Source organism: Myotis daubentonii, chromosome 13 (genome assembly GCF_963259705.1).
Source record: "Myotis daubentonii chromosome 13, mMyoDau2.1, whole genome shotgun sequence".
NCBI classification, from domain to species: domain Eukaryota; kingdom Metazoa; phylum Chordata; class Mammalia; order Chiroptera; family Vespertilionidae; genus Myotis; species Myotis daubentonii.
Window position 1 is genome coordinate 62,226,576 of NC_081852.1, and position 17,613 is coordinate 62,244,188.

Here is a 17,613-nt window from a genome sequence, read left to right on the forward strand (position 1 = left end):
CGCCGGGACCTGCGCGCCCCCGTCGCTGTCCCGAGGCGCCCGAGGTCCGTGCGGCCGGCGAGCTCGGCCTGCCCGGAGGGGCCGGCGGCGGAGCCTGGGCCTGGGACTCGCGCCCCGACGCGGAGCCGCTGCAGGTAAGGGCCGGGCCCCGCGCACCTGTTGCGGCCGCCGCGGCTCAGCGCGCCCCCCGCCGCGTCGGGGTCCCGGTCCCCGAGCCCCGAGTGGAGACGCCTGGGGCGAAGGCGGCCTCCCCGCCGCTGCCCCCGGAGTCCGAGCCCGGCCCGGCGGGAGGAGCCGGCCTGCACCCCGCCCTGCCGGCAGGGGGACCCCTCGGCGGCCGGGGCGTCGCCAGCCTGGGAGGGAGCCTCGTGCCACCTTCCCCGGGCAGCACCGAGCCCATCGGAGCCCCCGTCGCCCCGGGCCAGGCCGGTCCCGGACCCCGCGGCAGGAGGGCCTGGCCGGCTGCGCTGTCCCCGGTGTCACCTTTCGCCGCGGCCGCAGGGCTTTCCGGTTGGGTGAGTTTTCGTGTCTGTGAAGGACCAGCCCCCGTGGTCAGCACCAGGCGTGGGGCCGAGGCCAGCAGGTCCCAGGCCGGCTTCCCTGGGACGGACCCTGACGCCCAGGTCGCGCCTGGAGGAAGCCGGGAGGCGGAGGCGCACGGGGACCTGACCTGGCAGGTTGTGAAAATGCAAACAATCAGAGAGCGTGGGGTGGGCGGGGGGAGCGAACGGCCAGGAGGGCGGAGAAAACGGAGAGAGTTCAGAGCGGCCGGGTCGGGAGTCCAGCCCCGGGAGGGGGCCTCCCTCACTTCCCGCCGCCGCTCCCCTGCCGCTCGGCCTGCACTTGAGGGTCCGGGAGGAGCCGTTTCTGGGTCAGGACGGGATGACTCATCCTTTGCCACTAGAGCTTCCCACCCCACGGAGGACAAGGGCACCGCGAGGATCACCTCCCTCCTGGGGATCTTCAGAGTGGACCCACTCTGATAGACAGGACATGGGTTATGTCCCCCGAAGGGCTCCCCCTCGGACCGCATGCAGACCTTCCAGAGGAACTGTCACAGCAGAAGCTCCATGCGTTGGTATGGACAGGCGCGTGATGTCTGCAGAATCCACACTCACCAGCTAAAACCTTAAAGCAGCAAGAACTGCTTCTGAAATGTAAAGACGGGATGGTGCGTTGTTACACAGAATGTGTCTGAGATCAACAGTAGGTCCCAAGCACATGTTTTCAAACCAATAGCAACATCATGAATGGGTCTTTTCATCCCAGAAACAGTGATGCCCATTAGTAACATTGTCATCAGACATGACCAGCTACTGATAAAACCTGGCATTTAGTAACCCGAAAGGGCTACATTTCCCCCAACAGCACAGGATTAGGCAAATGCCTGTTTAAAAAGAAGACACAAAAAAAGAAAGAAAGAAACAACGTTGCAGATCTCCAGGCCACAGTAAGGAGCGCTGGGCGGGGTGGCCTGGCCGCAGGTTTGAGGTTGGGAGCTGTGACGTGAAGCCCTTCACAGTGGCCGGGAACACTTGCTCGGTAGCTTTGAGGTTGACATGGCGTGGAAATACTCTAGGTCAGTGGTCGGCAAACTCATTAGTCAACAGAGCCAAATATCACAGTACAACGACTGAAATTTCTTTTGAGAGCCAAATTTTTTAAACTTAAACTATACAGGTAGGTACATTGTTATTAACTTAATTAGGGTCCTCCTAAGCTGGCCTTCGCTAAAACCGTCCTCAATCTGATGGAGGTACGTTCGCTGAGGTCGACCCCTTCCAACTCTCCCATCCACACTCGTCTTGTGTACTTGTTTTGTCTGTCTCCTTTCCGAAAACCGACTTCTGCGCATGGGCCACGAAGTTTCAATCGCACTCTACCTGCGCGCCCGCAAGTGATATTTTGTGGAAGACCCACACTCAAGGGGCCAAAGAGCCGCATGTGGCTCGCGAGCCGGGGTTTTCCGACCACTGGTCTAGGTAACAGATGACCTTGGCAACTGTGAAAAGCAACATTTGAATTTAGGGGATGTGTACCCAGAAGAAATGACTGGCTGGGAGCCGGGAATGGGGTGCGGGTGGAGAGGCCCTCGAAGGTCTGAGGCAGGGACGAGGTTCTGTTTGTGGTTCTCCCTGGGCACCCAGGACCATGCGGTACTCGTACATGTCTGCTGAATGGATGGGAAGAGTGTTAGAGAGCCTGCCGCAGATAACGGACATGCTTGACCGTTGGAGGCACTGGCCTGAGCTCAGAAGGCTGCTGGAGGCCCAGGGGGGGTGAATGGGAAAGGTACTGGCTTTCCCTTTGCGAGTTTTCTACATCGTCTTTCCTGTCCTTTTTCACTGGCACCTTCAGGGCGTTACTGGTGGTCACTTGAATAGCAAGTCTTCATTTTTTAAAAAGTCTCTAAGCTCCTGGCCGGATAGAACAGTGACCTGACTGCTTACTTGGCTGCCGCTTAAGGAAATGTAACAAACCAAAGCCCATCACAGGGACACCAGGGAAGCGAAGGAGAGACAATGCAGCCGTTCTCTCCTCTGACTCCCTTGGCCGCCTCGGACTCAGAGTAAAGATAACTCTAGCAGCAAATTAACATTGTTTAAGGCAAGTCGGATAATTTCCTTAAAAAAAAAAAAGCAAATGAATCTGTTGTGTCCTAGCCTTCCTATCACAAGTCGGAGTTTTCATTTTTGTTGTTGGGTTTTTATTTTCTGTTTTGTTCTGTTTTTTACCAGAGTGAGGGTGCTATTTGTCTTTCTTGGCTACTTTCTGAAACACAAGTTCAGTCAAATGTTGAAAGCCATTACATTTCCACTTTTGCTGTGTTTTCTTTGTGCCCATCTCTCCGCCCTTTACTCGGGGAGCCTGTAATGGGCTGCAGGGCCACGCTGCCCACCCTTCCGGGAAGTCCTCCAGGACCAGGCGGATGCCCACTGAAAGCACCTCTCGCCTCCCAGGGCACAGTGTGGCCCTGGCCCTGCCTATACTTTCTTGTAGGTTTTCCCTCCTTTTCTGTGGGTGGGTCTGCGCCTCTGCTTAAGCACTGTGGGGGCTAAGCCCATGAGTTAGGCTTCTCCGTATCCTGCCCGCTCACGGCGGTTTCCAGCGTGTACCTGGTCATTAAGGAAGATGATGGAACGAGGACACGCCTTGGCCGGGGATGATTTCATTAATCGCCAGCTCTGCCACCGTGGGAAAGTTGGGAGCTCCTGTTCCTCATTGCTAACTGGGGATAATAAAACCCGCAGTGGTTTCTGACAGTCACGTGGGAAGCAGAATAAATGCATGTGAGTAAAGATATGGATGGAAACGTGGTTCATTGAAGAACTTAAGTGTAACGGTTGGAACTGGCTCAGACATAAGTAAGCGTTTACTGAGCACCCGCACTGTGTTGGGGCGTCCTGGGGGCTGGGGTTGGTACTCAAGGGACTAGGAAAGCCACATGGAGGTGGGCGGGCAGGGGGCCTCCTGGGCAGAGGGCGGCCTGGGCAAAGGCCCGGAGGCCAGTCTCCGCAGGAGCTCAGTGTGGCTGGAGCTCCTGTTGGACTCACCCCTTTGCTCAGCTATCTCACTATCTCACTAGGCTGTATGAATAAGCCACATCAGTACCTAGCACACTTTATTAACTGCTTTTACTCAAATGGCAGTTTTTAAAATATTACTCAAAGTCATCAAAATCATATTGAAAAGCACTGAGTGTGACCCAGTCTTTTGAAATTCTAATAAAACGCTTGATTTGTAAACTTCCATGGAGGGCGCCGTATGTTGTTATGATACACACGCGTTGGTTGAGCTTGGGAAGTCTTTCTGTACATACGTCTAAAAATTGTGAATTATCATAGAATCTAGGATTCTTTAAAAAAGTAATTGATTATTCAAGCTGCATATGGTATGAACCAATAGAGTTAAAAGTGAATTTTTTTTGTTTTTTAAATCCAATTAATTTGATTTGCTTACTTAAAAGCAAGGCATTGTCAACTTGTTAAAGTCTAGAAGTAGGTTTTTAAAATAAAATTCTGAATTTTTACTTTACCTGTTCAAGAAAGGTTTTAAGGAGACACTAGAAATTAAATAGAATATGCTTTTGGGAAGCTCTGAGCCAGTTAAAACAAAGACAAACAAAAAGGCAGCCCCTACAAGTTTAAAGTCCCAGGAATGATAAGCCCTTTGTTTCAATGACAGTAAAACTGAAGTATAACAGGCCTAGGGGATAAAATTTCATATAAATATTTTACTAACTCCATGTAGGTGATTAAACTATATTTTTCAAAGTTTTTAAATGTCTTTCTTTCTATGAAAGAGGTACACATTTCCTGTTTTATGGTATTTCTTCCAAAGCATAGAATGTTCTATCTGGCCCTCAAAGTGTCGGGGGGCGGGGGTGGGGGGACAGCTCACTCACTCAGGCCCCGAGGCTCTCCCACGTCCGATGCCCACGTCCGATGGCCGACGGGGCTGCACCTGGAGCCTCCTTCTTATTCCTTAGGGCTGGGAGCTGGCCCTCCAGCCACTAACCACCCACCTACAGCCACAGCCAATACCTGGGGTGCCAATACACGGGGCGCCGTAAAGCCATTTAAGCGACAAGTGCCATGAACCGTAGTTTAGGATTTGTTCTTTTGACTTGAGTGTTTTCTTTTTAGTCTCCCTGGTTAAGGTGAACGGGGCTTGTTCCCAGCCATAGGGCTGCCTGTTACACCCGCCGGTCACTGGGAGCAGCCGGCACTCCCCTGGCGCGGGGGCTGAGCCACCAATGGGGGGGGGGGGGGGGGCGGGTCTCTCCTTCGTTTAAATGGCATGTCTTTTGCTGCCTCTTGAATCTGACGTGTTGGGCTAGAGACCCTGGAGCCCCCACAGAGCCTGGGATTCCTGGTGGATTCGACAGCGGAGACCTCGTGGGGAAGCTGGCGGCCTCCACAGGGAAAGTGATGACTCACCACTCCCTCCCCGGACTTGTCAACTGGCACAAGCAGATGCCCAGTGGAGTTTTAAAACGGTCTCCTTAAACGAGAAGGAATCTTCACTTAAAGAATAACAATAACAGACCTTCTTGTGGTCAGTGCTGAGGGGGCTCAGCTGACGCCCCATCTCCCTTCTCGGGGGCCCCCTCCGCTTGGTGAGGCCTAGGCCCCTGACCGAGCTCACAGCGCTCTCCCGTGGCTTTCCATTCGCTGTCAGTCCAGCCGGGCTGCGCCGGGTCAGGCAGGGAGCACCGTCCAGCGGGGAGTCTCTCTCCAAACCCCCAGGACAGGCTGAGAGCTGCCCTGAGCCTCTGGCTCAGCCGGCAGAGGAGGTGACGGGCAGCCGCTACCCTCACAGGAAAGCGGTGCTTTTCCTTGGGACACTGTGCGGACCTGACCTGCCTTTTCTGTGTGTTTCCAGGTTTACTGGCGGCACTGAGCGCGGTGCTGAGGGAGCAGCACCGGGGAGCAGCCAGCGCGGATCCGGTGGAGGGACACCTCGAGGCCTGCACCCGTCCTGGGGGTCAGGACTCCCCCTGGTGCAGCGGCGACGCGAGAGGCCCTGGGAGAAACCGGGCTGGGATGCCGGCCGCGTGAGCTCCTGCGACAGGATGGAGGAAGAGGAGCTGGAATGTCCAGACTCCTCGTCGGAAAAACGCTATTTCCCGGAATCTCTGGATTCCAGTGACGGCGAGGAGGAGGGCCTCCTGGCCTGTGAGGACCTGGAACTGAACCCTTTCGACGGGCTGCCGTACTCCTCCCGGTACTACAAGCTCCTGCGCGAGAGAGAGGCCCTTCCCATCTGGACGGAAAAGTACTCCTTCATGGAGAACCTGCTCCAGAGCCAGGTGGTGATCGTTTCCGGAGACGCCAAGTGCGGGAAGAGCTCCCAGGTGAGTGGCCCCGCCGCCCGGGCCCCCACGTGTCTTCATGACGACACGGCCCAGTGTCGGCTACTGTCGTTTGCATCATGACGTGACGTGAGCCAAAAGCCAGGCAGCAGAAATTAAGTTCCCTGGTGCATCCCCACCCCGGCGGACCAGCAGGGATGCTGCGTGGGATTAGTGTGCCGCTAGTCAGGGCGGGAGCAGGGCCATGTCCGTGGCCTCAGTTGCGTGGATTTTAAAGCTGAGACGCGTGCTGTTTGCCTGCGGGCTTCAGGGTGTGACTGTCAGGTCTGCATGCCCAGCAGCCAGGATGCCTGGATGGCTTGTTGGTAAAGCTGTGGGGCATCGTGTCTGTGGGGGGCCGGGGCCTCCGGCTGCTCCAGCTGTGGACTCCGTGACTGGTGCTGAGTGGGGAGGGAGGGGCCTTGGCACGGGCCCCAGGCGGCTGGTGGGAGGCGGCGGGCGTCCTGGAGACTTGCGGGAGGAAGCGTGGCTTAGGGCGCAGGTGTGCCCAGTACACATGTCGCAGTCCCGGGGTCAGAGGTCCATGGACGGGGCGAGGACCTGCAGAGCGGACGGGAACGGCCTCCTGTGCGTGTCCCCCGGGGGCAGCGCTGAGCTGTACAGGACATCGCGGCCACTGCTGCTGGGTTCTGGTCTGGACCGAGCCCACCCGAGGACCGGGTCCGACCCTCCGCAATCCAGCAGCCCAGCACCGTGCCTGTCGCCTGGGGTAGGTCGAGCCACTTCACTTTGCTGGCTGAGATGGTGCAGTTTGTAGAATCTCAGGCACTGACGCCGATAAGGCCCTGATGCAGATTAGATCCTGGTCACCAGGGGCCGCTCACGGCTAAAGCACCGGCGGGCTGAGGCCTGGTGATCGCTCTCGGGGGAGCCGGGGGCTGGGACCCGGCCCTCTTGGCGCCCAGGGAGCCGGGAGCCGGGACCTGGTTCTCAGGGCACCCACGCTGTCAGCCTCCCTTGCACCCCGAGGTGGCGAGGTGGCTTCACTGCCCCGGCTGTGACCCCCCTCACGTCCCAGTGGGAAGACGCATGAGGCCGTGGGCTGGGAAGCGGACAGCCGTGGGGTGCGCTCAGAAGAGCCAAAGCCGTGCTCCCTAGCGGGTTCCTAGCGCGTGTGTGTAAATGTGGGTGTCGGCTGCCCAAACTCCAAGGAGACCGCTTGGTAAATAGGGTGTTTTCCATGTGATGGAGCGGTAACCTGCTTTTATCACCAAATGACGTTGCTGTGTCACCACAGCAAAGCGGGCGGCCTTGGTGTTTTGTCTGCCCTGGGAAGGTGCAGCCTCCCAGCCTCCTGGTTCTCACCAAGCGGCACCTTCCAGAGACTGTGGGGGGAGAGGAAGGTGCTATGGGGGCAGAGAAAGTTGCCCCCGAGCAGGCACAGAATCAGGGCTCAGAATGGGGCGCAGCACGGCCTTCAAGGTCTTCACTGAGGCAGGGAGCCAGGAGCCCCCGGGAGCCAGGAGCCCCCGGTGACGGTCACACCCCACCCCAGCGATGGCTGAGTCACTATTGGGAGCCGAGCTTTGAGCTGTGAGGCTCCCACCTCCTCAGGCCCCCGTGACCCAGGCCTCCAGGCTGCGGAGGGGAGTGAAGGGCGGGTGTGCTCTCCCCTCTGCCAGCAGCCCTGGCGCCCGCTGGGCGGTCCCTGGGTTACTATCTGAAGCGGGGCCTGCAGCCGGTTGTGACTGTCCTGCCTGGATTCCGTCCGTGTCCTGCGTAGTGTGACACGCGCTCACCTCTGTAGCACAAGCGGCGTTGAGTACATTGCTGATTCATTTTTCACCGGCTGGCACCTTTCTTCCAATGCTGGAACTACATTTGCACAGTTAGTGGGTGGGTATTTGCAGTTCACGGGAGTCATTCATTTGGAATTACTTATGATTTCTGGTAAAGTTATGTCTTTTTCAAATTACAGTGAGGATTAAAATCTAAGAATTCCATGATGGGCCTAGCAAATATCAAATTATCGATAGTTAAATATTAAAACTTAAATATCTTAAATCTATTTAAAAACACTCTTGGAATGATTTATCTTAAAAACACAGGTAGCAGAGCGTAGCTCACTGGCAGTGTCTTGGGACTCACACACAGTGGACTCGGCCCTTCCACTACCATCATTCTTGCACCAATGAACTTGAGATAATGCAGCATATTCACCTTTAAATACCAGGGAAATGCTAAGCAGGCTCATCTGTTTATTTTATCCTGAGCATTTAAATATAAATGCTTTAACTCTGAGTCACTATTTCTCATCTCAATGCTGTGCGATGTTTACTTTAAGACACAAGAGTTGATACGGCAAGGCATGTTTTTTAGGGAGGTTTCCCGTAGCCAGAAAGAAAATAGCAGTTCATGCATAGGTTAGTGTTGTGTTTGTTCTTCAGAAATATAGCTGAGGGTAAGAATATATGTGTATTTTGCCTTTTATTTTTACCTGCCTTCTTCATCTGGGAATCGAACGCTAACAGTCCTAACGCCCTCCTGTTCTTTCTCGCTCTATTTCTTTGCCGGTGGGAACTCTGGGGTGAACACAGACTGTTCACTCAGGGGTGACTCGCTGGTGGGTGTCCCAGCGGCGGGCGCTGACGGCTGGCTCTCCCGCAGGTGCCGCAGTGGTGTGCCGAGTACTGCCTCTCCGTCCACTACCAGCACGGGGGCGTGGTGTGCACGCAGGCGCACAAGCAGCCCGCCGTCCAGCTCGCCCTGCGCGTGGCGGACGAAATGGATGTCAACATTGGCCACGAGGTCGGCTACGTGATCCCGTTTGAGAACTGCTGCACCAGCGAGACGATCCTGAGGTGGGTGGGGTTCCGCCTGCTATGCTGGCGACTGGGCTTGTATTTCGCAATCACCGGAGCGTGTGCCCTGCATTCCACGTCAATGTCCAAGCCTCCGCAGTGTTCACCACAGCTCTGTCCCCGCCCGGCCTCGTCGGGATTCCTGGTCTAATCTCCCGCGACCCTCAGGGAAGTCACTTGCTGGGTGGCCCCCGACCTCAGTCTGGTCTTCTCCATCCCCGCCCCATGTGGTGGGTCCGCATGGGCTGCCGTGTGCTGGCCAGACACGGGGCCTGGTCATCTGCACCACCCTCTGCTGCTGAGCCGCCCTCTCCGGGCTTGGCTAGTCCCCCAGTCCATGCCAGGCCCCCGCCTCCACGGAGGCTTCCCTGACCTCCCAGTGTCAGCAGAAAGCCCGGATGGTTTACCAAACTGGACATCAGCCCCCATCATGGCTGTTTAGCTCCGTGTTTTTCAAACTGTACTTTTCCAAGTCTCCTCATTTACCAGTTTGACCTAGAAATGTCTACCTTCGAGATTTATTCTCTTTAAATGAGAAAGACACCAGCACAGTGCCTGGCACCACGAGGGGATTAATAAGTGTTCGCGCCCTTCCTTTTCTTTCTTGGAAGGGGTCAGCTGCGGACTGTCAGGCCCGGCCCCCCCCCCCCCCCCCCCCCCCGCTCGACGACGTGGCGGGAGGACTCCGGGCTCAGCATGTAGTTGACTCACAGCTCAGACTTACTGCGTGAAAGCACACCACACAGCGAGGGAGATGGCACGGGGTGGAGTCCACGGGAACCCAGGCGCACTAGTGCCGAGGGCAGAGCCTTTAACTGGGCTCCAGAGATGCTCCTGGGGGCCTGTGACCGTCTGTAAACGTTTAAAGTTTGCTCACGTGCATTTTGCGGTTGTGAAGGCCTGTGGACTTTTCCGACGTGAAGGACTCTCGGCCCTGTAAAGGCTCAGAACTCCTGGTTTATAGCGCGGGACACAGGCGCGGCATTTCGTGGTCCTGGGAATAGGGTCCGAGTCCTCACGCGAGGACCTCTCCTAGCTGCGTGTCCTCCTGCAGGTACTGCACTGATGACATGCTGCAGCGGGAGATGATGTCCAGCCCCTTCCTGGCCAGCTACGGCGTCATCGTCCTGGACGACATCCAGGAGAGAAGCATTGCCACCGACGTGCTGCTCGGGCTTCTCAAAGGCGTCTTGCTGGCGAGGCCGGAGCTGAAGCTCGTCATTAACACCCCGCCCCTGCTGCTCAGCAAGCTCAGCGCTCACTACGGGGACGTGCCGCTCGTGGAGGTGCCGAGCAGGCGCCCCGTGGAGGTGGTGCACCGCAGCGGGGCTCCGGAGGCGGCTCTGGAGTCTGTTTTGCGCCTCATCCTGGAAATTCACCACTCGGGCGAGAAGGGCGACATTGTCGTCTTCCTGGCCTGTGAACAAGTAAGTAACAAAATCTAACCCAACAGAGGAACGCGGTTCCGCCCTGGAAACCTTTCAACCTCGCAGGATGCTTTCAATGACTAACATACAGGGTTCAGTTTGCTACCGAGCTAAATATTTGGTTCCTCAGTTTTTGCAGTTTGGGAGAAAGGTAGACAGGTAAATAAGACCACGCGGAAAAGGAACGTTTCCACAACCAGGGGCTGCTCTGAAAGCAGCGGGGTGAGGCCTCGTCCCAACCCATCGAACATCCCGGAGCTGGTTCCCTCCCCAGCTCGGCCACGTGGGCGCCCAAGGGCAGCGCCAGTGCCGCACCCACTCAGATCGCTCTCGCTGCCTCCCCACCATCGGGAGCGTTTGTTGGAGATGCGATGAGGAACATAAGCTAAGTATGTGGCACGGGGCCAATAAACAAGCAAGCAAACGAGGCCCCACAAACATTCCTACGCTAGCCAGTGGGGTGTTGGCGGAGGGATCATGTACAGCCCGCCCAGGGGCTGTCTCCTGACGCCAGGCACCTGGTCTAAAAAGATGGAGAAGAATCTTACCTTGGATTCTTCAAAACGTCTTTGGAAAAGAGCGACTGGGAACGTGGGACAGCCTGTCGCTGCTTTCAGTCGCGTGCCGTTTGGGGACACCCGTCTGTGCTGCAGCTGCCCTGGGGCCTCCCCTCCGCTGCCCTGACTCTCAGCCTCCAGTCTCCAGAATGAGACCTTCCATCCTGGGCTGGTTTCCGGGCCTTGCTCCTACCACCCTCTCACTCCAAAAGCCCTGGTTTACACTGTGACCCACGATGTAGCGACCCCATGACTGAGCAGAAACCCAGAAGGAAACTGATCGAGGGGCTGAGCCACCGCTGAAGAGACCTCAGCTCCCGCCGGGGCTCCCCACGCGGCCACCTGCTTCCAGAAGCGCTCCCAGACCCGCTTCTCGGCTGACGTGTGGAGCCCGGGATGCTGGTCCCGCCGGGACACCAGTTCTCTCAGCTGAGACTGTCTGTCCCGTGAGGACAGTGACTCAGAATCTCAGGTCCATGGTGACTCGAGTGTCTGTCAGCTCGCTGTGTGGCAACAGCTTCCTCAGTAACAACTCCTCACCCACGTCAGGGCTTATTATGACCACGTCTCCTCGAGTGGGCGCTCCTGGGAGTGGGTCTCCCGAGTCCACCTGAGCTGTCACCAGTGGCCTCGGGACTTGGGGCTCGCCCGCCTCGAGCAGGTGCCGGCGTACCCAGCGGGCAGTGGAAGTGGTAGAACCCAGGGCTCAGAGAGCTGGGTCACCCCTCACATCACACCACGAGCATGGCCTACCGAGGAACCCCAGTCCTGCGAAGCCTTAGCATCTTGACGGTGACGGTCGGGTGAAGGCTGCAGGCGGATCTGCATCTGCGCCTGACACAGTGTCCCCGCCGCCACCTGGCTCTCGAGCAAGAACACAGATCAGCATCCTGACGGGACTGTCCTTTCCCACTTGTGTCGGGAACTCCTCTCCTGTGGTCTCGGGAGTCACGTCCCCTGTCCTCCTGGAAGCTTGCTTGGTTTCTAGGTGAAACTTAAAATCTGCCGTAACAGTAAATGCCACGGAAAACGGAGGCAGGCAGAAACGCACCAAGTGCCACTTCAGACCGAGTACGCTCCAGCCTTTCAGGGGGAGCACCTCACCCCACGCCCTGCATGTTGACAGCATGCAGCTCCTCGGCCCCGGCTGTCTGCTAACCCACAGAAGTGCCGTCAGCAGGGAGCACGGGTTCGGGTTCTGGGAATGTCCGCTCAGGCTCCCGGGCGACTCTGAGCTACACAAGAGGCTGTTCAGGTTTTCCCGGGAAGGGCTCCATCGTGGGTTTCCTCCGGGGCCGGGCAGCTCCCTTCAGCCGGTGTGGCTCTTGTTCCGTGGCTTTGCAGGTAATTCTAGGAAAGCCCCACAGAGGTAAATGCACTGTACACTGAGGAAGAGAGAAATGACTAAACAAACCGGCTGCAGCACAAAATGCATATTTTAAGCCTATTTTTCAAATTCGAAGGTTCTGACCGCAGAGCCCTGTGCCAGCTGAGCGTGAGGAGTCTGGCCCACCTGCAGCACCTGCTGCTGGGTGGTCTGTTCCCTTGGGCAGGTCCTTCTGTTCTTCCTTCCCCCCATTTGGAACAAACTCACCATCAGAACCCACCTTCAGCCAGAAAGGTGAAGCCACTAGAAGCCAATAGAGAAGTCTAGGGGGTGAGACTCATTTCCAGAATGACCTGGGAGAGCCCTGACGGTAGGGTGTTTGTGCGCTGTGATTGGGAATCTGGAGACTGTAACTCCTGGTTCCTGGTTCTGCCGCCAGGAAAGCAGTGATGCATCGTCACTGACGTGAGAATAACTTCTGTTTAGCTGCCTCTGCTAATGGATATGAGAACTGCATCAGGCTAGGAAATTAGGATGAGCCCTGGCCCGTTTGGCTCAGTAGATAGAGCATCGACCTGCAGACTAAAGGGTCCCGGATTCAATTCCATTCAAGGGCACATACCTGGTTGCAGGCTCCTCCCCAGGCCCCTGTGCAGGAGGCAACCAATCAAAGTGTTTCTCTCACATCGATATTTCTGTCTTTCCTTCTCTCTTCCACTCTCTCTAAAAAAAAAAAAATCAATGGAAAAATATCCTGGGGTGAAGTTTAAAAACAAAAATAGGATGAATGCATAGAGGCAAAGGTAGTATATTTCCAGAGGAAAACAATCTTGCACTGAAAGCAATGAAACTGTAAATTACCTTCCCCAAAGAAACGTTCTCATCCCTCATGTCCTCCTTACACTTGATGGCGCCAGATACGGTTCCTTCCTGTGGACACGGCGGCTTCTGCCTACAGTGGTGTTAATGGGACTCGGTGGTGACGCTGTCTGTGATGTGCCACGTACTCATGGGTGCTGTCACCTCTGCCCGTTAGGATATTGAAAAAGCCTACGAAACCGTCTGTCGAGAAGGCTGTCACCCTGACGCAGACCATGGCGAGCTGGTGGTGGTGCCTTTGTACCCGAGAGAGAAGTGTGCGCTGTTCAAGCCAAACGACGAGACGGAGAGAAGCTGCCCAGCCCCTCAGCGGCGAGTGGTGCTGACCGCCAGCCCCGGGGAGGCGCTGATCGGGAGCAGCTCGGTCCGCTTTGTCATCGACGTGGGTGTGGAGAGGAGGAAGGTAACGCTTACCCAACAGCTGGGGAGAGTCGAGAGTCAGTTTCTTGGGTTCCTGTTCTGGGCCAGACAGTGAGGGTGAAGGCTGAGGGGTGCTGTGCTCGCTCCAGGGCAGGGAGTGACCGCTGCCCTTCGTGGCCCCATCGTGGTCTGGACACAATAAAGGGGTGGAGGCGCCAGAGGCAGCGCTGTGAGGGAGGACACAGCTACGGAGCACCAGGTGGGGGTCCTGGTCAGCGGTTTTCTTTAGCAAATTGCTGCCTCCTGAACAGTCAGTGCTACTTGGTGTTTCTGGTGAACCCTTTATCAGAGTCATTAGCATTTTCCCTCAAAGAACTTACTAAAAGTCAGTTTTGAGTGCACTGGTGCTGATTAACAGATTTTCACTTATAACTACATAATAAAATTTCACCTAAAATGTTAAAGAATGTATTATTTTCTATAGCTGCCTTTAAAGAAAAAAAAATTAGTGAAAATGGAATAGAACAGCTCACTCTCAAAGCTGGGACTTAAGTCCTGGCATTTCAAACCGAACAGGATCTACCTGAGCACTGACCCACTGAGCGTGACCAGATGCTGTGTGGCCCTCACCTCCAGAAAACCGCGCCTTAGGGAGGTTCCAGGACAGGGTGCTTGATATTGAATCAGCCCCACCAGGGACGCCAGGGTCACTCCTTAAGCCCCCCGAAGAGCAACACTGGTGGTGCCGTCACAGTCCCCCTGGAGCTGGCAGGATGGACGAGGTCGGAGCACATATGCAGGGAGACGGGAGCTCGGGCTGTTTGCACAGAACTTTGACGGGGCAGCACGGCCAGGTGACAGTCCTCCGCGTGGCACAGCCAGGTGACAGTGCTCGCGAAGGGTGGCACCAGTATCTCGGCGACGCCTGAGGCCCACACTGTGGGAAGCAGACAGCCTTTAAGTCCACCGACCCGCGTGCTTGGCGCTTCCATCTCGAGACAAGCAGAGCACCGTGGACGCGTGGACGGGCCTGTGGCAGAGCCTCCACGGGAATGGCGCTGAGGGTGCTGTCTCCGCCCACAGGTGTACAACCCGCGCATCCGGGCGAGCTCGCGGGTCAGGCAGCCCATCAGCCAAAGCCAAGCGGAGGCGCGCAAGCAGATCCTCAGCTCGTCAGGTAACGCTGCGGGGTCACCCGACTCCCGGGCACCCCGGCCACGGCCACGGCAGGCGAGCACTTCCCTTGTTTCTCCCAGGAAAGCTGTTCTGTCTGTACTCGGAGGAGTTTGCCTCCAAGGACATGCGGCCGCTGAAGCCGGCGGAAGTGCAGGTGGCCAACCTGACGAGCATGGTGCTCTTCATGAAGCGCATCGCCATCGCGGGCCTGGGCCACTGCGACCTCCTCAACACACCAGGTAGCGCGCGTGCCGGGCGGGTGGGCGGGGGCAGGGCCTAAGCTGACTGCGGGCATCGTGTTGGGGATACAGATGTGTGGTCACGAGGGGAGAAGAAAAGCGGGAATTGTAGTGTCGCGATTTGGAAAAGCAAACAGCACGCCATCACCATCAGAATTCCGTTCTCGGTGGCCCCGTAAGACCAGCTGGTCACCAGGGAGAGAGGGTCAGGGGAGAATTTACTGTCTCCTGACTACGCACGTGTATGCTGCTGCACTGGGGAACAGAGCTGTGGGCTGACCTGACTCACCGCTCTGGAAGGGACACCGCGATGCTCGCAGCTGCCGCCCGTGTCCCGCTGATGAATGAAACCCGCAGGTCAGCACGCTGGTCCCCTTTTCAGGGTCCATGAGCCGTGAGGAAAGGATCTGGCATCACGGGGCTGCAGGCTGTTAAGTGAGCTTAGATCCTGATGCAGATCTCTTTAAAATACAAACCAGTCATTTCCCTTCCCTAGTACTGAGGACTGACCTCCAGCCTGAGTGACAGTCACTGCTGACCGGGGTCAGGGAGCACAGGGCCAGCTGGCCCTGCATGGAGAGGGGCTCAGAGATGTGGTACATCACAGGCAATGTCACCACTTCGAGTCCAATTAACACAACTATAGGCAGAAGCCGCAGTGTCCACCTAGAGCAGCGGTTCTCAACCTGTGGGTCGCGACCCCTTTGGCGGTCAAACGACCCTTTCACAGGGGTCGCCTAAGACCATCCTGCATATCAGATATTTACATGACGATTCATAACAGTAGCAACATGACAGTTATGAAGTAGCAACGAAAATAATTTTATGGTTGGGTCACAGCATGAGGAACTGTATTTAAAGGGCCAGAAGGTTGAGAACCACTGACCTAGAGAGACTCGGATGAGCCTGCCCAGCCTGTCCTGTGTGGGCACCGGGCACGGGCCCTCTGGTCCTCTGGGTGGCTGTGGGGCCTGCAGTAGTTTCTCACGTGTGCTGCTGACCATGGAGGGGACGCCTGTAGATCCCCCAGGTCCTCTGTACAGCTGTCTCCTCGCACCCGACCAGTGGGCTCTGACCACCGCAGGCTCCTCAAACCCACAGCACCATCCCCACAGCTCGGGGTCTGCAGCTCCATCAGCTTCCCTCCCTGCACCACAGCCTGAAACTCTAAAGCAGCGGCTGGGCAGTCACGTGGCTCCTGTCGTTGGTGTCCCCGCTCAGGGGCCGGCCCTTCATCGCCTGGTGTTCTGTCTTGGAACTGCTGAGTCATGTTTGTTCACTACGGGAGGGCCATCCCGGCCTGTCCCTCCGGCTCGGGGTGAGGCCGACTGCTCTCTCCCCAGCCCCCGAGAGCCTGATGCAGGCCCTGGAGGACCTGGACTACCTCGCGGCGCTGGACAACGACGGGAACCTGTCGGAGTTTGGCATCATCATGTCCGAGTTCCCCCTGGACCCACAACTCTCCAAGTCGATCCTCGCGTCCTGCGAGTTTGACTGTGTAGACGAGATGCTGACCATCACTGCCATGGTAACAGGTACCCAGGACTCTTGTTTTGTGAATCTGCACGGCTAGAGCTTTAGATGAGATCAGGTTGAAGTGATAATATTTTAATAGATGGAAAGGTAGAAAATTATAACAATTATCTTAGTATGAAAAAGCCTAAATCATAGCTAGTGAATTTCTTAATCTGACAGGTGAAAGCACACCAGATTAGCTTTTGCTGGAGTCAGTGCAGATCAAGAAAAATTTGAAGAAATGTGTCCCTAGACATGTTCTGCCCACATGATCTGTGTGCGTGGCTTTACTTCCCGCACCTCTGTCCCTTGGTCTGTGTGCTTGAAGTTATGCTTTAAAGGCAGACAGACCGAAGGCTGTGCGGCACGAGAACCTGGGTTCTAATCCTGCACCTGCACCGCCCTGGGAGCGCCCGCCCCCACTCCCGCAGCAGCACAGCCGTGGGACCAGCAGACTAAGAAAGACAAACATATGACAACCCCCTGAGCCCCTTTGGTGCCCGAGTAAAAGGGAAAACTAATCAGTCAGAGTAAGACTGACAGCTACAAGCCCGAGAGCTGTGCTACCGAAATGTCTCCTCACTGCTGCCCTGGCCCCTTCTGTCCTCGAGCTCCCAGCTGCTTCTCACATCTGCCGCGTGGAGCGGAGGAGGCTGCCCTGACTTGTTGGAAGACATTTCTACATCCCGAAGGCGATCACTTTACCCTCATCAACGTTTACAAGGCCTACCAGGACGCAGCTCTGAGCTCCGCCAGCGAGCGTAAGTGGGGCTTGATTCTCAGGGTCACCCGCGGAGCCCCCTTCCTTCCCCAGGAAGCTGAGTAACTGGTCAAACACCCTCTCTGGGCCTGGTCACGGCGGCGGAATGGGCTTGAGGCCCTCAGTGCACCCATAGGTCTCTGCCGAGCAGAGAAACTCACTCCTGCTCCCAGAGCTCTGGCAGCTGCAGGCTGTGGGGCTGCGGGCGGGCCGGGACGAACCCAGCGTTCAGCTCGGCCGCGTTCAGAGGGAGCTGCTGGGGGCAGGATGACACCGGGAGACCTGCACAGCTCCTGCCTCTCGGATTTTTGGGGAGAAAACAAGGACGTGCCATCTCTCGGTGCCCTGGGTCACCGCTGTGCTCCCTGCTGTCCACAGCTGGCACATCCCTGCTGGACGGAGAGGCTATGGGGCAAAAGCAAAACACACCCCCCCCAGATAACAGCGGAGGATGGGCCGGTGCTGAGATGCTGGGGAGAACAGGGCTGGAGCTTGGCAGAGGGAGGCGAGGGCAGATGAGGGGAAGCGGGAGCGGGTGGGGGACCGGAGTCCTGAAGCATGGAATGGTGCCTGCAGCAGCGGATGAGGCAGAAGTTACACGGGGCGGGCCATTCGGCAGCATCTTTGAGAGCCGGCAGGATGCGGGCCAGGCGCATGCTCTTGTTGCTCTGAGTAGGCCTGCGTGGACAGGACAGGG

At 56.9% G+C, this 17,613-nt stretch overlaps 1 protein-coding gene across 6 annotated transcripts in view; it reads left to right on the forward strand.

Annotated features, from left to right (window-relative positions):
• Window positions 1-17,613, forward strand: part of DHX32 (DEAH-box helicase 32 (putative)) — a 20,607-nt gene continuing 2,994 nt past the window's right edge. The window contains exons 1-9 of one of the 6 annotated variants that reach the window (XM_059661738.1): window positions 1-134; window positions 5,386-5,857; window positions 8,483-8,676; window positions 9,731-10,103; window positions 13,024-13,269; window positions 14,310-14,403; window positions 14,483-14,641; window positions 15,985-16,176; window positions 16,768-16,917. In XM_059661738.1, the coding sequence (XP_059517721.1) occupies window positions 5,576-5,857; window positions 8,483-8,676; window positions 9,731-10,103; window positions 13,024-13,269; window positions 14,310-14,403; window positions 14,483-14,641; window positions 15,985-16,176; window positions 16,768-16,917 (1,690 nt within the window). In that variant the 5' untranslated portion in view covers window positions 1-134; window positions 5,386-5,575. The other 5 variants (XM_059661737.1, XM_059661735.1, XM_059661734.1 and 2 more) reach the window with 5 other exon arrangements.